This window comes from Leptonotus elevatus, chromosome 6 (genome assembly GCF_054856555.1).
Source record: "Leptonotus elevatus isolate MCC_2025b chromosome 6, RoL_Lele_1.0, whole genome shotgun sequence".
Lineage (NCBI taxonomy): Eukaryota > Metazoa > Chordata > Actinopteri > Syngnathiformes > Syngnathidae > Leptonotus > Leptonotus elevatus.
In genome coordinates, this window is record NC_141244.1 from 26,104,011 (window position 1) to 26,128,059 (window position 24,049).

General features: G+C 41.2%; 1 protein-coding gene and 1 long non-coding RNA gene across 5 annotated transcripts in view; one reads left to right on the forward strand and one right to left on the reverse strand.

Annotated features, from left to right (window-relative positions):
• Positions 1–288: 288 nt before the first annotated feature.
• Positions 289–24,049, reverse strand: part of cadm4 (cell adhesion molecule 4) — a 218,695-nt gene continuing 194,934 nt past the window's right edge. For 3 of the 4 annotated variants that reach the window (XM_086079369.1, XM_086079368.1, XM_086079367.1), the window contains 2 exons: positions 5,680–5,808; positions 289–1,120 (listed from right to left, as the gene is read on the reverse strand). In XM_086079369.1, the coding sequence (XP_085935495.1) occupies positions 1,011–1,120; positions 5,680–5,808 (239 nt within the window). In that variant the 3' untranslated portion in view covers positions 289–1,010. Of the gene's footprint in view, positions 1,121–2,593; positions 2,662–5,679; positions 5,809–24,049 lie in introns of all 4 variants that reach the window. The other variant, XM_086079370.1, reaches the window with a different exon arrangement.
• On the forward strand, positions 14,640–20,772 carry LOC147172992 (uncharacterized). Its single transcript, XR_015095440.1, has 3 exons — positions 14,640–14,923; positions 16,497–16,640; positions 20,667–20,772. It is a non-coding gene; the product is annotated as an uncharacterized LOC147172992 (long non-coding RNA).

A 24,049-nucleotide genomic window follows, 5' to 3' on the forward strand; every position in this document is an offset into this window, starting at 1 on the left:
GAGCGTATGTACCACTCGTGGTACTCATACCACACTTTGAAAAGTGCTGGCTTAAAAGGTTCGAACACTGCCACATCGATGCTGGTTCTCTTAGCCCGTCTATGACGTCTTGTATTACGTATTAGCAATTAAGCTAAGCAGTGTTTGATTTGATCTAAATACGCTTTGTTTTGTTCAAGTTCATGCTTGTAAGTCAAAGCAAACAAATCATCAGAATGACGCTTGGTATCTTGAAACACTCAAGTCAGGTCACTTGTATGTCAAGGCAACACTGTAGTATGATTATTATTTAAAAAAAAAATTACAATTTCAAACAGTTCCCTTTTGTCAAAATACCAAGAATTGTCTTAATGAAGTGAGCTGGTTTTGAGGGGGTGGCCCTGTCTCATGCAAGTGAGCCACTGCTCACTCCTCCGCTACACAAAAAGGCCATTGGCGATCCGACTTTTGTTGTCATAACAACAGGAGAGCCCAGCGTGCGGAGAAGAAAAGGACAAAAAAGAAAAACGTTAACTCTTTTCACCCGACGAGGCAGCACTTCATACGTTACACTGCACGCTAGCGTGTACATGTAGAGTAGTAGGAATATGCCCTGGAGGCTTTTGTTCTTCTGCCGTAATTCCAAATTTAAGAACATTTCCCAGCATGGACGGATCTCGGTTAGCTTGTTAAATACCGAGCAATGGGGGACGCTTTTAACACCTGCTGCGAAATTATGGCACTTGATTGCCTCTCATTATTTCCTCCCACGCTTCCTGCATCCATCTTGGCGAAAAACCCTTAATTCCTATAGTTTGCCTCTTTTTTTTACCTTCTCACGTGTACAGAAAGCAATTTGTGCTGCCGGAAAAGCCGCCATACGCTCTCACGCTACGCAGGCGTGTGTAAGTTTGTGTGTGTCATCGCTTTGCAAAGTGTATGTTGTGTGCGTGTGAGGTGTGATTGGGGGGGGAAGGAAGGGGAAGGGGGAGGGGGGGTCACAGGGAAAAGGTCACAGGACGACAAGGGGGCTACAGTAGATACTCCTTCTTGCCCTGGCTGGCGTCGTTGCCGTTGAGGAAGGCCTCCTGCACTTCGCCGTGCTCGTCCAAGCCGCTGGCCTCGTGGGTAAGGTAGGAGCCTGGGTGGGAGAGAGAGAGAGAGAGAGAGAGAGAGACAGAGAGAGAGAGAGAGAGAGGCAGAGAGAGAGAACAAGAGAGAGAGAGAGAGAGAGAGACACACAGAGAGAACAAGAGAGAGAGAGAGAGACACAGAGAGAACAAGAGTGAGAGAGAGAGAGAGAACGAGAGAGAGACATAGAGAGATAGAGAGAGAGACAGAGACAGAGAGATTGAGCGTTAGAAAAAAGAAGAAAGTCAGAAAGAGTTGGGGATGAATAGAGAGTAAGAAAAAAAGAGAGAAAAAGAGCAAGGGGAGAGAGAGAAAGAGAGAGAGAGGGAGAGAGACAGACAGAGAGAGTGAGAGAGAAAGAGAGAGAGAGACCAAGAGAGAGAGAGAGACAGAGAGAACCAGAAAGAACAAGAGAGAGAGACAGAGAGAGAGCGCGAGAGAGAGAGAGCGAGAGAACGAGAGAGAGAGAGAGAGACAGAGAGATTGAGCGTTAGAAAAAAGAAGAAAGTCAGAAAGAGTTGGGGATAAATAGAGAGTAGGAAAAAAAGAGAGAAAAAGAGCAAGGGGAGAGAGTGAAAGAGAGAGAGAGGGAGAGAGACAGACAGAGAGAGTGAGAGAGAAAGAGAGAGAGAGACCAAGAGAGAGAGAGAGACAGAGAGAACCAGAAAGAACAAGAGAGAGAGACAGAGAGAGAGCGCGAGAGAGAGAGAGAATGAGAGAGAGAGAGAGACAAAGACAGAGATAACAAGAGAGAGAGAGAGACAGATAGAGAGAGAGAGAGAGCAAGAGAGAGAGACAGAGAGAACGAGAAAGAACGAGAGAGAGAGAGAATGAGAGAGAGAGAGACAAAGACAGAGAGAACAAGAGAGAGAGAGAGACAGAGAGAGAGAGAGAGAGAAAGAGAGAACAAGAGAGAGAGAGACAGAGAGATTGAGCGTTAGAAAGAAGAAGAAAGTCAGAAAGAGTTGGGGATAAATAGAGAGTGGGAGAAAAAGAGCAAGGAGAGAGAGAGAGAGAGAGAGAGAGAGAGAGAGAAAGAAGATGAGAGAGGGAGACAGAGAGAAAGAGTTAGAAAAAAGGATAGTGAGAGAGAGTTGGGGAGAAATAGAGAGAGTGGTAGAGAGGGAGAAAGAGAGAGCGAGGCAGAGAAAAAGATAGAGAGGAAGGGAAAGAAGGAGCGAGGGACACAGGGAGACATACATGGAGGGCAAGACAGAGAGAGAGAAAGAGGGAGAGCGTTAGAAAGAAGAAGAAAGTCAGAGTGGGAGAAAAAGAGCAAGGGGGGAGAGAGAGAGAGAGAGAGAGAGAGAGAGAGAGACAGACAGAGAGAGAGAGAGAGACAGAGAGAGAGAGTGACGGAGCAGGTGGTGGTCATGGGAGAGGGTCGGTTAGTGTGCGAAGCGTCTGCACGACAGCCTTGCATGCAGCATCAATCACATCCAAGATGAAAGCAGAGCTCGCGTTGCGGACGCATTTTTTGTACCTGACGTGTTAATTGATTAGTTTGAAGTCAGTACCAAGCGAGAATTGGCTCTCGGGTGCGATACGAGCCTTCGCAATTAAAAGTAAGCGTGTGAGGAGTCGAACGGCGGTCGGGAAGAGGCCAAGAGGGGGAACCAAAGACAAGAGGAGACAAGCAGAGAGATCGGACGCCAGGTTAGCGCTTAGTGATGCATTTTCAACATTTTCATTTGTTCACATTTGAAGAGCAAGAAAAGATCAAAGCTCAAAAGGAGAAAGAACGGCAGCGCAGTCGACATTCACTCGGGTTACAGACGCTTCGAATTGCTCTCATGCAAATGAGCCACTGCTCACTCGCCCCGCCCACTGCCAATTCAGATTTGTTACCATGACGACCGGGGCGGAGTTAGGGTTTTGTGACAAAACAGACAATTTGTTCTCAAACAGCCCAGACTCTTTAATACAATTTTCGCTCGTAGGGGCAGCACTTCATCACAGAGCACTTGCTGATTAGCGTAGCGCATGAGGCGCATGCAGCAGGAATATGAATATGAAATAATTAGAACTTTTTGATTTGAGATTAAGGTTGTCTCTGTTAAGTGTTTTTGTACTTTATTTTATTTTTTTTAATTTTATTTTTTTTCTCCTGCCTTTTATGTCTGGTGTGTCGTTATGTCATTACCATGTTAACAGGGGACAGGGTGTTGTGACTAGGCGAGCGACTCCATGGTCCCAAACCAAAAAGTCGGCTTCATGAAAAATGATTGCATTTTCACTCATGGAGGCAGCACTTCTTCACCAATTTGCCAAAGATATTGCTTGCCTCATTTTATGTCTATCCAAGCAAGTGTCATCACTTGGCGATAGCGGATCTTCACCCAGCATAGCTACCAAGTCATGGGAGGTAAAACTTGGTGTGGAGGGGGGGGATTATGTCAATTGAACTTTTAACTATGACATCATACGGGTATTTTTCCGGGTTTGGTCACGTGACATTCGCAAGACAAGTGCGAGAGTGGTTGTGGTGTGAATTTTGGTCGACAGCAGGGGGCGATATTGACTAACATGGCCAAAAAATTTAATTTGAAATAAAATAAATCGCCACTCCACTTTCAAGTTTGGTTATCAATGTAGTCTAAGAAGTAAAGAAAATTAGAGAACCGCCTTGCTCACGGACACGTTTTTGTAAATAGGGCAGTTAAGAAAACGATTCACTTGGTTGCGTAATTGCACATTTGATGGCAGGGCGACACGCCAGGGAATTAATTGTATACATTAAAAAGTTCATTTTCCATAATATGCCCTCTTAATGACTTGCCCGTGTCCATGAGAACACACACGCGGACGCGCACGTGCACGCGTCACCCTCCCGCGTATCGACGATCTTAACGAAAGGGGCCACCATTCAGGACAAAAGCCCTAACGCCCCCCCCCTATGTCTCCAAATTGATTGGTCATAATAGTCGGGTCTGAATGTTGATTGGCAGCAGGCAGTAGCGAACGCTATCTCCGGCGGTTCCAATCATTTCTGACTTGGCGGCCGCCGAGCGCGGTCGAAGGCTGCCAACGTTGGGAGGAGCGAGGAGGGCACTTAAAAAGATGGGGAGCTTCATTTTAATGGATGAGCCTTAATATACTCGCATAGAGTCATAAAACACGGAGTGCACGCTTACGTTCCCCGCCCCATCCTGTCGGCCGCGATCCTGTCCGAGGTTATCCATCACGAGAGCACGCCAGGAGACGCTCATCACTTTAAAAACCGGGCTGGCTCGTTCATTTTGCAAAGAGAAAGTGGAACGCTCGCCGAAGGCCGAGCTAACATGCTAAGTGCAACTTGGGCGATTTTATTTTGAAAGGGTTTTGTCTTGTTTCAATACGGTATGAATTATATGACGGCGTACTATATATATATATATATAAATAAATAAATAAATAAATAAATATATATATATATATATATATATATATATATATATATAGTGTTGTCATTCTAGCTGTTGCATATGACGAGTGAAGTTTAAATTAAAAAGAAATCCGTCTCCATCCTGCGTTTTGATTTTATCAACAGTGTTTCATTAACCACCAACGAATCCCTATGTTAGCTCCTTGTGGACAAAAGTGTATTTTTCGCAAGTTTATGAGTTTTTTTCTCGCAAATTTGCCACTTTATAAACTTGCAAATTTGCCACTTTATAAAGTCACAAATTTACGAGTGTTTTTCTCGCAAATTTGCCACTTTATAAACTTGCAAATTTGCCACTTTATAAAGTCACAAATTTACGAGTGTTTTTCTCGCAAATTTCCACTTTATAAACTTGCAAATTTGCCACTTTATAAAGTCACAAATTTACGAGTGTTTTTCTCGCAAATTTACACTTTATAAACTTGCAAATTTGCCACTTTATAAAGTCACAAATTTACGAGTGTTTTTCTCGCAAATTTACACTTTATAAACTTGCAAATTTGCCACTTTATAAAGTCACAAATTTACGAGTGTTTTTCTCGCAAATTTCCACTTTATAAACTTGCAAATTTGCCACTTTATAAAGTTACAAATTTACGAGTGTTTTTCTCGCAAATTTCCACTTTATAAACTTGCAAATTTGCCACTTTATAAAGTCACAAATTTACGAGTGTTTTTCTCGCAAATTTCCACTTTATAAACTTGCAAATTTGCCACTTTATAAATTCGCAAATTGCCGAGTTTTTCTCTCTGAATATTACCCCCCCACTTTAAAAAAATATATTTATACATGGCCCTTATACGTCGTCGTTATAATCAGCAAACACAAATTTTATACAAAATAAAGGGGGCTTTAAAATTCCTAAAATTGTAACATTAATTTTGTGCTTTATTTTGCGGTGTCTATGTGATTGTGAGTTGCGCATTTGTTTTTATAAAGCACATACACCACTCAACAACCAAACAAAATAAGTCACTCATAAAAACCCGAGACAAACGACTTGTTATTGGACACGATTAGTGTCAGTAGTGAAAACGAATCCCGTCAGAGTTTCGGCTAGCTGTTGCGCATTTAATGGTTAATAACATTTTATTCCGACGTATGCTCATTTTGGCATTGGTGTGTGTGTGTGTGTGTGTGTTACCTTTCTGGCGAACGGAGCACCAGATGGTGACGATGAGCACGCAGATGACGGTGAAAACCAGAAGGGCCAGCACGCCACCGATCACCGCGTAGGGAACCGCACTGTGAGTCTCCACCACTGCGCCGGGATCTAAGCAAAGACAAGACAAATAATTATGCACATATTTCTGAATTTACCCATTTTGTCTTTTTTTCTGTTGAACGAGTTGCTAAAAAACTCACCAAATTGCGTGTTTTGTTTTTGTGCTTGTTTTGACTTAAGTTATTTAAATTCAATTAATTTTAATTAGTTTTTAGAGCAGGTTTGTTAGTTTTTATTAGTTTAATGATGAAATTAAAATTAAAATTAAATAAATATAACAATTTCATTATTTGAATTTGTTTTAGTATTAGGCTTTGTATATATATATATATATATTTATTTTTTATTTAATTACAGAAAATCTATTTTTGTTTCAGTTATTTCATAATTTTTCATTAATTAATAGGATTAATAGGAAATAGGACCAAATATATATTTTATTGTTCATAATATTTGAAAGCTCCATATAATACCAAAATATGTGGGCCAGACAAAACTTCTTTCTGTCCCCTTTCATTTATTTTGCTTTACTTTGAATTTGAATATTACTTTATATTACACCTTTTTTTCTTTTGAAAATGAATGAAATAAATTGATTGATTGATATGTATGTGGTGCAGGTATTATTTTTGTCCAAATGGGGCAAATTGTCTCAAGATGGAGGAAAACATGACACAAAGTTCCTCAATTCACCTCAATGCAGTTCATTGGCATCAAAATGCCACAAGATGGCACCATCAGTAAAAAAGTGATTCTAATAATACATTCGACAAGGCTTTGGCCTCCATAAAAAAATGGACAAGGTGAGTTTTCAAGCAAATGACAGACGTTCCCCCCCCCCCCCCCCCAATAAAAATGGAATATGTGCATCCGCGATTGGTGAATCAGGAATACGCGGAGGAAGATTATACTTTCAACGTTGGTTTATAACCGAGAGATGGAAAGACGGTTGGGAGCAAAAAAAAGGAGGGAGGCAGCAGCCGCAGTCGGCAGACGGGAGATCAAAAGTCGATATCTTCCACCCGAGTTACATTATCGCCTCTCATCACTCCCCCCCGGCCGCACCCGGACAGAATGGCTGAGAAATCGGGACAGTGAATAAAGCAAGAGCTGGGAAAAAAAAAAAACATTGGGGCGCAGCACCTGGCGAGAGAGCGCAATGCATTTTGAAGGAGAGAAAATTTTCCAAGGTGTTTTTCCGCCTCCGACTCCGGAAGCGGCTCGCCCGCCCACCCGCCCGGGAAATGGAATCACCCACTTAAGATGAGTGAGGGGAGATGAAGAAGTAAAAGAGCAAGTGGAATCTTGTGGCATTTTGTTTCATCGCTCGCGTCGACCTTTTTAAGAAAATTCAGCGTGCTGGTGAATGGAAAGGAGAAGCACGCACAAGCTCATATAAAGCGATTTTGAAGCGATCGGCCACAACATTAGACACACCTCAAGTTTCTAAAATATACAATAACAGCGAATGAAGACCTCTGCCAAGGCCAAACGGGTCCAAGTTCAAGCTTGGCTTTGGCCGGTCACAAAACTACAAAAATCACCACCAAATATTCCCCATTAAAGTGAATTCAAATGCCATTGATCCATTCCAGCCCCTCAAAAAACAAAACAAATTCCTTCACATCACTGGGAGAATGAATGGACAGAAAAATGGACGTTTTCAAGCTGGAAATACAGTCCCGACGTTACCACTGAGTTTGTGTCAGCTAAAGATAAACAATATTAAGAAAATACTAGACTAAGTGCAATTTCCGTAGAAATTGCGTGGGAATGCTAAAAAAGCTGAATGCTAAGATTTGAAAGCATGTGCTTATTAAGTCAATTGAAAGGTAAATTATGTGTAAATATATATATTTTTTTTTTACTTGCAGTTAAATGACAAATGAATCAAAAGAAAACTTGAACTGCAATCTGTCTAATGTGCATTATTGCGAAATTATAATCCATTTCCTGATCTGATAGTCAGTTGGTATCAAACCATCCAATGTACTCAAATGCGATCCAAGCGGGGTTTGAACCCGAGTTCTCTGACATGGATATATTTGCAATGTTTCTCATCAATCAATGGCAATTGGTTTTTTTTTAAGGGAGACACAAACTAAGTTAAGACTTGTAAAAAGTTTGCAAGTGCATAAAACTGTTCGTGGCAGTCGTGGGACCGAGCCGGCCAACTGCACTGATATATTTTAATGTTGGTCGTGATGATGGCACTTGATTTTTTTTTTTAGCCGGCACTCAATGTAAAAAGTCGTTTATTTTGCAATATCACTTCCTTCACCCACGTTTCCTTTTTAATCTCCCGCCAGGGCCTGATCCGCGGCGGCGGCGGCGCCGGCCGACGTCAAGCCACCTTGTTCCTTTTTTCCGAGCGCCGATGAAACGTTGCGCTCTCGCCGCGGCTTCATTCCCCGCGACTCTCTCTTTGACATTTACACAAACGTACACGCACGAGAAGGTCAAAAGTGAGAAGGTGGTAGATCGAAAGAATAAGAAACATGATCCCTTTTCGCCCCGAGTCTCCGTTCTGCTGCCTTATAGAGAGCACGGCTGTTTAGCGAGCAAGTGCATGAATGAGCGCAACAGACGACGGCGTTTGTATGGCGAGCTCGCTTGCACCGTACCGTATAACCGAACCGGGTTGCTGTCATCATCATCAGGGGTCTCTGAGAAATGATCCAATTTCATAACATTTGCAAAATGACAAATCTATTTTTATTCAACTGTCTTTGCCAGTGACGAATAGTGACAGGCAGAACAATTCGACGCACTTACATTCAATTTGACTACAGAATACGTGACGCGTATACATTTTGATAATTGCGCAATCTGACGGTTCTCTTGCACGCTCAACTTTATCTCTATAGAGCGTTTTGTACACAAGTGCTTCACATAACAAAAGCACAGGATTTAAAAGCATTTACAAACAAAAGTGTGAAACACATTTAAAAACGTACTTTACTAAAAATTTGTAATAGAGCGTAGGTGCAAGAACGTGATTTTGGAAAACGCGATTTTAAAAATGCTTTGAAAAAAGCAAAAACTTGGCAGCTTATTCTATTTGTGTGCAGCATAACAGCTAAATGCTGCTTCACCATGTTTGATTTGACTCCACAAACCGACCCAAGTCTGCAGACATAAGAGTATCTATTGTTTTTTTTTCCCCATTTGCACTTCTTTAATGTCATCAGGACCTAAACCGTTCAGCGATTTATCGACCAGTAGCATCATTTTTTAAAACCTCTTCTAAAGCGGACTGGTAGCCATTTTAAACCGTTTGGGACTGGACTAATATGTTCAGAACTCTTTTGTCCTGATCAGAACCCGATTTGCATTCAGTATGTATCTCGATACATGACATGCGATATGATTCAAGGACCGTACGTTTTACAATGATTTGATTCGGTTCGAGTCCATGCACTTACATATTTTCAATCAAACCGATTGTCCGATTCAAATCGGTAACGTCACTCATGTCACAGGCATATATTCTTTAGCCGCTACAGAAAATGGCTAACATTGCTGCGGCTTACGAAGGAGTTCTGACCAGCTCCATATATCCATGTCTTACATTATACTGCCCCCAGGTGGCCAAGGTGCACACACCTGAAGGAGCAGCACAATATGCATTTAATTGAAGTAAAAAAAAAAATGATGTATGTTTTTTATAAGGTACTTATTTCTCTTATTAGCATCACATTCCCAACAATTTTGTTATTTTTTTGGGGAGGCATTTGCATTCATTTCGAAGGGAAAAGCTGACTTGAGATGCACCTTCGTGCGGTACGAACGTCAAATGCGCGCCAGACCTTTTCTCCAGCCTCTCACGCTCGTGTGGGATAATACGATGAGAAATCCACCTGGATCGCTCATCTGTCTTTTGTATGTTCCATTTTGGCGCTTTTAGACCTCACCATTTGTGCAGGCCCGTCCACACGCACACACACACGCACACACTCGCACGTGCGCTTTATATGCACAAATGCTGAGTAGGTAAAATGTGTGGGCAGCGATAAGAGAGGAAGCAAGAGCGGCCGATTGTGTGTCGACTCCAGCATCAGCAGGTATGAAAGCTTGTGTAAATACAGGACAAAGGAAGGTTGCGGCACAAGGGATGCATTTGTGTGTGTGTGTGTGTGTTCACCTGAGACAAAAGAGGAAGACACCACAGATGAACAAAGAAGGTCAAAAAAAAAAAAAAAAAAAGTGCTGGTGCATTACCTTTGGGTTCCAGCGGGAGGGATGGAGTGACGTTGGGATGGGAAGTGGGAGTGGGAGGGGCCACGCTTGGGAATGACACATTATCTACACACACGTAAGAAATTGGATGACATACGTGGAAAAAACATGGCATGCTAACAAACACAAGGCCCGGGGGGGGGGGGGGGGGGGTCACGTCGTTTTATGAGGCCCGCGACAACAAATGATGTGTTTAAGGTTGCTGAAATCTGGACCAAAATTTCAAATTGTCATGTGTAATAAATAATAATGTTCAGCTAAGAAACCCGGCGCGCTCATTTATCGTATCGCCAGGCTTCCTATTCTGTCTACATTGGACAGTTGTTATTTTTTTGTGTTTATTATATTTTCTGTTTATTTATCATATTTTTTTCATTATTAATACATTATTCTTTTGATTTATTTTCTGTGATTCCATATTATTGTCATGTATTAGAGGCTATTTATTTGATTGTTATTTCCATTACTATCAATTTTTACCTTCATTTGTTATTCATAAGTTAGATCATGTCTTTCTATATTTGGAATATTATTTATTCAAATTAAAAGTTTCATTATTGCATGTTTTTAATTCTGCTTCTAAAAATGTATGTTAATTTGAAAAGATATGCAATTTCGCTGATTAATTAAATTAATAAACAAACTAAGAAATATTTATTTGAATATATACACTTTAAATAATTATAACAGATTTATAATTTCAATAATTTAATTGTATTTTAAACTAGATCAAACTTTTACTTAGACTTGTACAATCCTAATTATTATTATTTTTAAATGCTTTTTTTTTTTTTTTATAATTTAATTTACTTTGTAACTGATTAATATATATATATATTAATATATATATATATATATATATAAATGTATTTATTTAATTGTAGAATATTTGCTAATGACATTCATGAGAAAATATGGATTATATGTTTTATTTATCATAATAATTATTATTATTATTGAAATATTTACATTCAATGAGATAGAGGCTGAAGCCAGCCCTGCGCAGATGAGGATGGGGTGCGAATGTTGGATGCTACACGTGGGGTCGCAGGGGTCATGCATCAGAGCAGGACTTGAAGCGAGCGATACACATCGACAAGGCAACTGCAGCACACAGCGACATGTTCCATCACGCCGACACGCTCGCTCCGTTGCAACAATCGGCCGGCGAGGCGGAGGCATTGTCCGTGACAGATGCGCTTCCAATGAAAACAAGCGTACTCGGGGATTGTCTCATTTCAAGGCCAACAATACGCTTGTTGAATCGATGACGGCGGCACAATGCCGGGTAGCGTGAGAAGTATGAAAGTGGATACTGCGTCCAAAGACAAATACAATAGCTGACACAAAAAAAAAAAACGATATATGATGGATAAGGCGGGCGGTCTTGATTGATCAAGAAACAAAAATACCCCATAAAAAGATGACAGGTTTTGAGCTAAGAGATACTCAGTCTGCCGTACAAATGCAGTATTTAAAGCAGTTTTGTTTTTGGCAGCCATCTTAATTGTAGTCTTTTGGACAAAAAAGTTCATTCTTTAGTCACATTGTAGTCCTTTTCATATGTTATTTATTTGTGTTTTAATTCAGTTTTAGTCGACAAAAACTCATTGACACATTTGGTCGTCAGCGTAGTAGTGACGAGTCGACTAATCTTGGCAGCCATCTTAGTCGTAGTCTTTTGGACAAGAATGCTCATTTCTTTAGTCACAATGTAATCCTTTTTATATGCAATTTATATGTGTTTTAGTTCAGTTTTAGTCGACAAAAACTTGCCAACAGATTTGGTCATCAACGTAGGTGTGAAAAATTCATTCATCTTGGCAGCCATTTTAGTTGTGGTCTTTTGGACAAAAAAGTTAATTTCTTTAGTCACATTGTAGTCCTTTTTGCTGTACATGTGATTTATATGCATTTTAGTCGACAAAAACTCATCGACGTATTTGGTCGACGAAGTTGTCATGGACTACTCTTGGCATCCATATCAGTTGTAGTTTTTTGTACAAAAATGCTCATTTCTTTTGTCACATTGTAGTCATTTTCATATGTTATTTATTTGTGTTTTAATTCAGTTTTAGTCGACAAAAACTCATTGACACATTTGGTCGTCAGTGTAGTAGTGCCGAGTTGACTAATCTTGGCAGCCATCTTAGTTGTAGTCTCTTGGACAAGAAAAGTGAACTTCTTTAATCACATTGTAGTACTTTTCATATGTGATTTATATGTGTTTTAGTTTTTCTCGACAAAAACTCATCGACGGATTTGGTCGACGAAGTTGTCACGGACTACTCTTGGCATCCATATCAGTTGTAGTTTTTTGGACAAAAATGCTCATTTCTTTAGTCACATTGTAGTCCTTTTTATATGTGATTAAGTCGACAAAAACTCATCGATAGATTTGGTCACCCATGTAGTCGGGACTAGTCGACTAATCTTGGCAGCCATCTTAGTCGTAGTCTTTTGGACAAGAATGCTCATTTCTTTAGTCATAATGTAATCCTTTTTATATGCAATTCATATGTGTTTTAGTTCAGTTTTAGTCGACAAAAACTCGCCAACAGATTTGGTCATCAACGTAGGTGTGAAAAATTCATTCATCTTGGCAGCCATTTTAGTTGTGGTCTTTTGGACAAAAAAAGTTCATTTCTTTAGTCACATTGTAGTCCTTTTTGCTGTACATGTGATTTATACGCATTTTAGTCGACAAAAACTCATCGACAGATTTGGTCGTCGACGTAGTCATGACTAATCAATTAACATTGCCAGCCATCTTAATTGTAGTCTTTTGGACAAAAAAGTTCATTCTTTAGTCACATTGTAGTCCTTTTCATATGTTATTTATTTGTGTTTTAATTCAGTTTTAGTCGACAAAAACTCATTGACACATTTGGTCGTCAGTGTAGTAGTGACGAGTCGACTAATCTTGGCAGCCATCTTAGTTGTAGTCTCTTGGGCAAGAAAAGTGAACTTCTTTAATCACATTGTAGTACTTTTCATATGTGATTTATATGTGTTTTAGTTTTTCTCGACAAAAACTCATCGACGGATTTGGTCGACGAAGTTGTCACGAACTACTCTTGGCATCCATATCAGTTGTAGTTTTTTGGACAAAAACGCTCATTTCTTTAGTCACATTGTAGTCCTTTTTATATGTGATTAAGTCGACAAAAACTCATCGATAGATTTGGTCACCCATGTAGTCGGGACTAGTCGACTAATCTTGGCAGCCATCTTAGTCGTAGTCTTTTGGACAAGAATGCTCATTTCTTTAGTCATAATGTAATCCTTTTTATATGCAATTCATATGTGTTTTAGTTCAGTTTTAGTCGACAAAAACTCGCCAACAGATTTGGTCATCAACGTAGGTGTGAAAAATTCATTCATCTTGGCAGCCATTTTAGTTGTGGTCTTTTGGACAAAAAAGTTCATTTCTTTAGTCACATTGTAGTCCTTTTTTGCTGTACATGTGATTTATATGCATTTTAGTCGACAAAAACTCATCGACAGATTTGGTCGTCGACGTAGTCATGACTAATCAATTAACATTGCCAGCCATCTTAATTGTAGTCTTTTGGACCAAAAGGTTCATTTCTTTAGTCACATTGTAGTCCTTTTCATATGTTATTTATTTGTGTTTTAATTCAGTTTTAGTCGACAAAAACTCATTGACACATTTGGTCGTCAGTGTAGTAGTGCCGAGTTGACTAATCTTGGCAGCCATCTTAGTTGTGGTCTTTTGGACAAAAAAATTCATTTCTTTAGTCACATTGTAGTCCTTTTTGCTGTACATATGATTTATATGCATTTTAGTCGACAAAAACTCATCGACAGATTTGGTCGTCGACGTAGTCATGACTGATCAATTAACATTGCCAGCCATCTTAATTGTAGTCTTTTGGACAAAAAAGTTCATTTCTTTAGTCACATTGTAGTCCTTCTTACTGTATATGTGATTTATTTGTGTTTTCCTCGAGAAAAACTGTAGTCATGACTACAGCAATTGACTAATCTTGGCAGCCCTTCGTTACATGAATGTGTAGACAAACCACGCCAGAAGAGACTGTGGACAACAACAAAAAAATGAACTATCCCAACAAAGTGGAAAGTGTGGCGTATAATGGAGTCGCAAAAGCGTAGGTTGCGCGCAGGACCACAGGCTAAATCCAAAATGTCAGACGCGGCATCCTCGGGCGCGCTCCTGCAAGGAGGCGATAGAGCCAGAGTGAGCGAGACGTCATTATCGCCGAGTGCCGCCACATCCATCGGTGGGAATATAACCTGGGCCGCGCGCCTGATTGGCAGCCGCGCGCCGTTAACGCACAACAATAGGAGGCGGCACGTCGGCGGGCCAAGAGCGCTGACAGCTTGCCGAGCAGTCTCCTTAATTAAGCCGAAGAGAGCAGGGGAGGCAACGTCGAAGGACGGAGGGAGTAACGCGCACAAAAAAAAAAGATGTAAATGTTGAGAAAGAAAAAAAATGATTAGGTCACCGGTGCTAAGAGGAATTAATCAGCGCCCGGTTAATTAGCGCTACAACCTTGATCATTAATCCTCGGCCTTCACACTGGAGTGTGCCGCACACACACGCACGCGCGCACGCGCGCACACACACGCGCGCACTCCCTGCAAAATGCCTTGTTTACTTATCTGTTCTTCACTTCAGGGATTACGCGTTCATTTCCACATAAAACAATTTTGCATGCGCATGACAAAGTGTACATTTGTTTTTTAGGAATGAAATAGTGAAGGAGGAGGATGAGGAGGCAGGACGGCTGCGAGCGTTAGTGCTGACAAGAGAGGAGTGCAGAAGGAGATTGATGATGTCGGGGGCCGGCGGGAGAAAGAGACAGCTGAGTACTTACCAATAAATTAACTCCTGACTAGAAAGCCCATTGGTGTGTGTTGCTATGCAGCACGCGGGAAGGTGCGTCGCCGTGCAGGCTCGCAAGTCCAATGTGATACGTTTGGCTTCGGAAATCCGCTGAAAAGCTGTTCGCAATTTTTGTGTTCGGCTTACGTCACGTTATTATTCCGATCGATCCGTATTTCCCCGTTCGAGTCAGACTCAGAATGCGTCATAGCATATTGTTGTCAGAGATGAATGATTGGATGAAAGCCCGGAAGTAGTTATGGGAACATTTGGCCGGGTAATATCTCGCTGTTTATCTTTAGCCCCTTGTGCTAGCTAGCTAGCTAGCTCCCTAGCAGGTAAAAAGAGCACTCGGGGAGCTAGCTAGGGACCTTGCTAGCTAGCACCAGGATAATAAAGCCAAACTGTGGCAGGGCTTTTAATTTCTGAACCTGAATTTACCACCTCTGCTCACGCAGGCAATAAGGCTGGGCAATAAATCAAATTAATTTGATTAATCATTATTGTGAAAATCGAATCGTTGAAAATTTGCTAAATTGTGAACTCGAATGTGGTCTTCTATACTAACAAAAGCTGTTGTTTTTATGTTCTGTTACATCCAGACATTATTTTGAGTTGTAATTTTGCTAACTATGAATGTTAAGTGTATGCTAAAACTGATTTAGAATCAGTATACATTATGGTTGTCTGAACATTTTGTACAGGAATTATTTTTGAATAAATGAAACCTTTAAATAAACGTTTGGTGGGTTTATTAGATTAAAATAGACTGAAAATATTGAGATTTTATTTTTTGGCCATATTGCTCAGCCCTCGTTAACGCCATGCTAGCAACAAACCAAAGGGAGCTTTTCAAACTTGGACGCCAGACCTGAGAGACAAATTAGCTTCGCGCTAGCTAAGATGAGGCTAGTAGAAACATAGGTGGATTTAAAATGTGACAAAAATCATCCTTTGTTTTGCCGTTAGCCAGGGTATAGCGCGAGATTGTGGAGGGTAAAGTAAGTTGTTTTCAACTAAAAGGGTTAACCCTTTTTATGTGTTGATGCGCTGCTTGATACTAGCGCTGATGATTGAGGCAGCCGCAAAAAAAAGATCCAAACTCCCGTTTATAAAAAGCTAATAATACTCATTAGTTGGTTGTCAATGCGGACCTTGTCATGACAATATACTCTACAGTCTCCACTTTGTCTTCTTACTAAGAAGCAAATATGGGATAGCATCATTCTCCTCCATTGTTGTTGTTACTTAGCATGTCGGACGTGTTTAACGTGAAGTGATTTTTACAGTTTTACTTTTGAAAGTCAGCAGTTGATATAAATGGCATCCATTCATTTTCATACTGACCACAGTGGATAATTGTTTTTCTTCTCACAAGCCAACAATACAGGAGAGCCATGTTGTTGTTGTTTGTTAGCATGCCTGATGTGTTCACTGGGACCTGTTTTTTTGTGTGCAGTTTTTCCTCCTAAAATCCTTGGAACTGTGCCTGAATGGCATGTTTCAGTTGCCCCCAGTCTCCTCTTGGATAAAATGAGTTTCCTAGCCACATTCCAAGAACAGACATTCTTCTGCATTAATGTTGTTTGTTTTGCTGTCTCATGTTTTTCTTTTTTTCTTTTTGCAGTTTTAACCTTGAAAGAAGCCAGTTATGATTTGAGGTGGAGCGTTGAAGGCAGTTTGGAATTAGGATACCTTTGTGTGACATCATGACGTAATCCACACAAAATGAAGATCCGGCCTGCCATATCATTTGATGTGGCGTGCTAAGGTAAATCATGCGCACGACTTCCTGTTTCTTGCTAAATACAACATTTCAAATTGTCTTCCCTTTTAAGAATGTTGATTTACATCTCACTTTTGTTTCCAGTCCACCTTAATTGAAAAATAATTTAACAAACTTTTTTTTTTTCTTTTTTACTGGCTTCTGATTTCAAAAGTAGTTATCCCTCAATTTGTTGTGTATATGTGATCATTTGAGTGAGTCATAATGGCCCTGTGAGAAAAACCATAACTACTATATGGCCTGCTACAAAAAACGAGTTTGACACCCGTGACGTAATCGGTCGCCATTACGTTCGACCAGCAGCCGTTGGTGTTTTTTCATGAAATTGCCTTTTTTTCAATCCAATTATAATCCCCTGGCTCATTACAATGGCCAAAGAGACCCCCCCAAACTAATCCCCGGTCACCTCATATTCCTCGCCATTGCTTCTGCTCTTCCGCGGCGCTCGTCTACTCTCCAAATGGCCTTTTTTCGGGAATGTCTGCCGTCTCGGGGGACCCGTGTCAAATTAAAATAACAAAACTAATGCATGCATGGCGACTCCCTGGATGACAAGGCTTCAATCCAGAGGGCGTGCGAGGTCAGTAAACATGTTGACGAGCATGGAGACAATCTCACTTTTATGCCTGCGGGATGTTTTAACGACGTTGGCTCATAACAACACAAAAATGAAGGAATAGTCTTTATAAAAAATGGGAGTTTATTCCCTCAAGAAGCCCAATTGGAAAACCAAATGCAATATGCATTCAAGATGAAGCGGCCCTAACGGGTAAAACACAACCTCTGTTTTGATACGCACACACGCTGGCACACACGCAGATGAACGCGCGTCACATACAGTACGTCCATATAACGGCTCGTATCTTTCCGTTCTCCTTCCTTCGCACCGCAATTCCATTCTAATGGCGTTTTATTGGCTCGCCCATTCATCTGAGTGCAGCAGCTCTGTTCAATTACATAAAGGAGCCCTTCGGGCTTTCGTCACACAATCAGCACATTCTCCAACCGGTGGCCGGCGCGCGCGCGCACGTATGCAGCGTCGCATTCAACGCATCAACATAAAGAGTCCAATTTTGTCCGTCACAACAGTCGCACAGAAAGGAAACAACAATTGGCTCTGCTAGCTGTGTGTGTGTGTGTTGTGCATGTGTAATATGTGTGACATTTCTTTTTTTTTAAATAAGTATTTGTCATCTAGTGTGTGTGTGTGTTGCACACTCACTGAAAGCTTCATTAGGTACACGGGCGGAAACTAATCAGGTCAAGTACAGGAGAGCTCTTTCAGAAATTCAGCCGTCAACATTATTCGAACAATATTTTCATTATCAGAGTTGCGAAAAAGCGCTGCATCATGGAAAAGGCTGACTTAATTGTTTGCTTAAATTATTAGCGCAATAAAAAGCGGCAGTGTAATTTTCTATTCCACTTATTCCCGGCGGGATTGCAGCCGATCAGTGATGCTCACAATTGGCTCGACGCAGGAGGAGAACGGCGACATTTGTTGCTTCCATTCTATGGACATTGCGCACCTTGGCCACCTGGGGGCAGTATAGTTGAGACATGCAAACAATCTGGCGCTGCTCTCAGCAGTAATATTACTCATTCTTTGCAGAAGATAAATAATATGTGGCTGCTTAAGTAGCTTACTGCCAGCAGTGTGAATGTGTGAGTACACGAATAATGTATCCATTGTGAATTGCTTTGAGTGTCCAAAAAAGCGCTATATAAATCTGATCCATTGTTATCATTATTATTATTACCTGTCCACCATTTGGTGTTCAATAAGCCATGACTTAAGGGGTTAAATTTGGTAATGTCTAGCCAAGTATTGGTTCAGCGTGGTTTAGTCTATTTTAAAACCACCACATATCAATTAGCATCAATTTGTGAATTGTGTGAAACAAGTTTTGCTTTGTTAAAAAAAAAAGGGGGGGGGGGGGTTAGTTTCTCTTCATGACTTCATTCTACTCTGTGAGATGGTTTTTTTCCTTTCTTTTTTCACATTTTTGGTTGGTAAAAAAAAAAAAAGAGTGTAGGCTTGATGAGTTGTAGCTAGCTTCACCTTACACATTTTTGATCGGCTTGTTTCCCCTGGAAAAAAAAAAAGTCTGTATTGACTGTGTTGTTTTCCGACTGATATTCTTTATCCTCTGCAAAGAACGACTAATTATTACTGCCGTACTTATAAGATGAGTGAGGAGTCGATTTTAAAGTGCAGTACAATATACCTAAATGTATACTGCCCCCCCCCCCCCCCCCCGCCCAAGGTGGCTAAAGGACGCACACAGAATAATCCACACAATGCGTTTTGAAAGTGTGACAAAAACGGTTTTGAATTCCACTTTCTCTTTCTAATTCTACTTTACAAAGTGTAATATTATAAAGTACTATTTTTCTCATACATTTTTTTTTTGTGTGAGACTGGAACAAATGAATGGTGTTTCCATTCATTTCAATGGGGAATGATCATTTGAGATGATTTAGATACGTCGAAACAAATTGAACTCGCATGTCAAGGCATCACTGCATCCTGTAAAAAAAAAAAAAAGTCTTAATGAAGCGCAATACAGCAATGATGGCGACCCTTTCCGTCAAAGTCGCCGCCAACGCATCCTTCCCCCTCTGCGAGCTCCCGTTTGTCAGCGCTCACCTTTCCTTCTCCTTTTGCAAGATTTAATCCCCCATCCTGCCTTCATAAGGTGACAGCGCCGCAGGCATCCGCCCATAAATTGGCCCTGTGCCGCTCGCCTGCAGTTTAGCGCTGGCTGGCTGGCCGGCCACTATTTCACTTTCTCTGTCGCTCTCGCTAAGTTTGAAATAAAAAATGAGCACCGAGGGAGATGAAAAAGAAGACCCGCAGCCCCCCCCCCCCACTACCCTATCCAAGTCAGTGGTGAACAACCCCCACCCATGCAGTTATTCCAATCCCCCTCGTGCAAACCTTCCTCCCGCCTCCAGCGCCCGCTCAGGGTTTCCTTCAGGGCAAGGATGGCCAACCTAAACGATGGAGGGTGCCACCATTTTTCATCAGTGCTACTGGGGTGGGGGGGGGGGGGGCAAGCAGATGGATGACAAAGTCTGCCTTTTTAAATTACAGCAAAATATGTCAGATTTTTATTGGAACAATATATGTTAATCAATTGGTAGTCACCTAGAAATGGACTCAATTAAAATGGGTTGAGGTTGACTAACTAACTATGTTAAAAACTAACAAAGTTAAAAACGGAATCTAATGCTCAGCTCATGGGCAAGCTTTGCAGAAGCCTGATAACGATCCTAATCATGAATCAGGTGTGTTAGTGGAGAGAAAGATGGACAACAGGCTGGATAGGGGCTCTCGAGGACCCAACTTGAGCACCCCTGCTCTAGACTTCCTCACTCAAGCCTTGCCAAGCCTGTCTTTAGTTGTATTGATTTTAACTGCAGCTTGTAAACACCTTTTTTATGGTCCTGTCCCTGAAATTGTGGTGACAAAATGTTATTTAGCGATGACGCCGTCATGGTTAAATAAATAACGCTGACTGACGTACAACAGTGGCCGCGAACTGTAATTTAGTTTAATCAATTAAAATAATGCCGATGCTTTGACAATGACACGTTGGTTTGGATTGAAATAATGACAGACTGACGATGGCGGACGGGTCTGCCGGCAAAAGACGAACCGTCAAAAAGTTATTGACGGACTCGTCTCTGGTGCGACCACACCGTTAGAAACGCTCAACTCACCCACCACAGCATTAGGCTTTGTGTCTGCCATCTAGTGGTGAACACACTTAACACACCATAAACCTGCTCATCTGCAGTCCACTCTTTTATTTTGAAAAATGAATCTCAGGCCACTCCCAAGCGGCCAGTTGCCCGTCCCCTGCTCTCGTGATTCAACTTCAATGACACGCGTTAACCTATGTTTCACCTCCGTCGTCCTTCCACCCCCGCCTGGATTTTCATCCCCTCATCTCCTTTCTCCCCGTGTACTTTATTCTGCCCTCCCTCTGCCTCCCCCTCCTCAAGAGCTCGCCGCCGGTGCTAAAGGGATTGAACTGCAGGTGAACCGAGAACGGGAGGGCAGACTGCCGGTGAGGTGATAAACGCTTGAAAGGCCGTGGGAGGAGTTACGGGAGGAAGGGGAAGTGGACGGAAAGGTGAAAATGAGGTGAGAAGACGGGGGCGGAGGGGATTGAGACTTGGAGCGCTTGATGCGACGTTTAAAGTGAGAATGCTTCATTCTTACAACCCTAATGCTCTTCAGGACGATGTGAAGAACGCTTTCTGTCACGCTAGCTTACCGGAGGCCATTTTGATTCCCAATGGAATGGAGCGACACGAGACACATAGCAGCAAAAAGGACAACAATTGGAACGTTGATTTTGCAGTTGACTGTATATTAAACATCCCGACTTGCCCTAAAGTCCGAATAGCATCTGTCTTGCGGTTTTACAGTATATCCCCTTTCAGCAGAGTTGGCAAATCCAGGTCCGGAAAGTAAAAACCCTGCCACAGTTTGGCTTCAGCCCCTGATGCTAGCAAGCTCGCTAGCTAGCTCCCTAGCCGGTAAACAAGCACCGTGGGAGCTAGCTAGGGAGCTCGCTAGCTAGCACCTGGGTCTAAAGCCAAACTGTGGCAGGGTTTTTACTTTTTCCGGACCTGGATTTGCCACGTCTGCCTTTCAGCTCGCGGTCGGCAAACTTTTTTTGCATTGCGGAACGGTCCATATACACTCTAAAAAGTGAATTGTTGAACCAATTTAAGATTATTGAATAGTTCATAGCTTCAATTGGAAACACACGACTGAATTAAGTCTAAAGTGAATACATTAAATTGAATTAATTATGAGTTCATTAAACTTAATACTTTGGATTAACTTAATTCAGGTGAATATATTAGGTTTAATGAACTCATAATTAAACTTAATGTATTCACTTTAGACTTAAATCAGTCGTGTGTTTTTAATTGAAGCTATTTTTTGAATTGGTTCAACACTTCAATTTGTAATCTTGAATTGGTTCAACGATTCTCTTTTTACAATATGCAAGTCCATAGCTTTAACGTGAACGGCAAATCTTCTTTTTCTCCCCCAACATCATAAGGTCATGCATAACATCATTCGCCAATCAAGTGGCTGGTGCTTCTGCTACTTTGGCTGCTAAATGCTATCTTGGTTGAGAGTTCAGCCGTAAACAAGACCACGCCAAATTCCTTGCTCCCCATTCTCCAAGCCTGCTTCTTTGTTATGTTATCTTTTGCACTTCCATTTATTATCAGCAAGTCCGTTTTATTATACACATTTCTTAATTTATTACAAATGAATTCTAAATTCAGAGCTTGTTGTTTGAGTTTTATTGTGTGCGTAAATTCTCTTTTGCAGAGTGACAAAAAGTGCTAAAATCGACCAATCCTACTTTCCTTCAGGGTGATTTCTTGTTAATCCCCAAATTCTCATCCTTCCACTGCATTACATCAAAAATACATTTGTAGAAAAGAGCAAAACAAAAACAACAACCTTCCCCTTCAGGTGGAATTTCCAGTGTGAGCTGGCGGCCATTTTTCCTCTGCACTCCGGCTGATTTCTTGTTTATGCTCCCATAAATGACGAGCAGTGGCTCCTGGTTGCGTGTAAATCTCAGCCTTTAATTTACAGCCGTTGGACTGGCTGCGCTGGAGCCATCTTATTTCACACTTTTATGACTTTCCCAACACGGCGGAGTCCTCGCGGGCCGACTCGGCCAGTCAGAAGAGGACCGCGGGGATTTGGCCAAAGAGCCGTAACTTTTTCGTACGCCGTCCAATAGGAGAAGCCTTCATTCAGTGCACCTTGTTAACACCTTTGCGCGTATTTTACCCCCTTGCCTTCTCCCTCGAGGCCTGCAGGCTTCTGCTCATTCTTTCTTCTCTCTCCTTTTTTTTTTTTTTTTTTTTAACAGCAGATGGTCTCGGTCTTTACAAGTACGGGATAAAACCGCTCATCTTGAACCCATTTGATTCCCCGCTCGGGCGCCCTCTGCCAAGGACAAGAAACGGCAAAGACGCTCAAGCCAGACATTGTAAAATGGAGCTCACCCCCCCCCCCCCCCCTCCGGCCCACCTGAAAGGAGCTTTAAGAGAGCGGAGAGCTCGCTGGGGGGAAAAAAAACGACGCTCTTTCCACCTTACATGGGTTCAATTTCCATCTGATCATCAGGCGTGAAAACTCTGCAATTTATCACTCCTAATTCTCATACAACTTAAACTAAGTAAAACGAGCAACCATTTCATGACATCGACTATAGACGGCCATTTGAGCACTTATTCAATAACAGTGATATCCACTTTAAGGTCCAAGTACGAGTACATCCCTTTATTCTTGCTGGGAAGACAATTCAGCGCACTTGTAGAACAAAGGGTGCGCTGTTCGAACAACTGTGCAACATTTCTGCACATTAACTCGTTCACTGCCATTGACGGCGACAGACGTCAAAAATTCATTCAAAGTATTTCTTTTAGTTTAACATTTTTTTCCCACTTTTGCTAACAAGAGTATGAAAACCTAGAAAAAAAATATTGTACATTTAGAACAGATACAACATTTGTGATTAATCGTGAGTTAACTCGTGAAGTCATGCGAATGATTACGATTACAAATTTTAATCGCCTGACACCCCTAATTTTTAATAATCTTTTCCTTTAAAAAAAAAAATGCATCAGGCGATTACATTTTTTTTTTTAAATTGATCGCATGACTTCAATAGACTCACGATTAATCACAAATGTAATATCTGTTTTAAATGTACTATAAAAAAAATACTAGGTTTTCATACTCTTGTTAACAAAAGTGGAAAATATGTTCAACTAATAGAAATTGTTCAAATTAATTTTTGACGTTTATAGTCGTCAATGGCAGTGAGGGAGTTAATAGGACAACTTTGGCAGCTTTTTATTTTATTTCATTTTTTTATAATGGTACTAGTACCACCCAGTGGAATATGTGCACCAGTTGAGTTATGTATTTACAATCTTGCAAGCGATAAGCAAATTCATTACCGGCTAACTTCCTCCTCAATTCACAACAGTGGGAAACAACTTGAAGTCTGTACAAAGTGAAAAAGAAAAAGAAAAAAAGCCTTCCGGATGAATTTCCATTTCAGGGACCTAAAGTTATCATCAAACAAATCACCTGTGTCATCGTTGGTACCCGCTGTGATGAGGGAAAAATAATAATCTGACAAGCATTGTTGAAGACCTTCACATCTCTGTCTGGCTTTTGATCTATATATTTCCCAGAAACATATGTTCTACTTTTTTATAACTCTTCCAGGAACACAAGCTCGAACCTCCCTTGTAAACACAATCACGACATCTTTGAGCTGCAGGTGAAATGCCGAATGTCCACTTTTAACCATTCCAATAACAACAAGCCT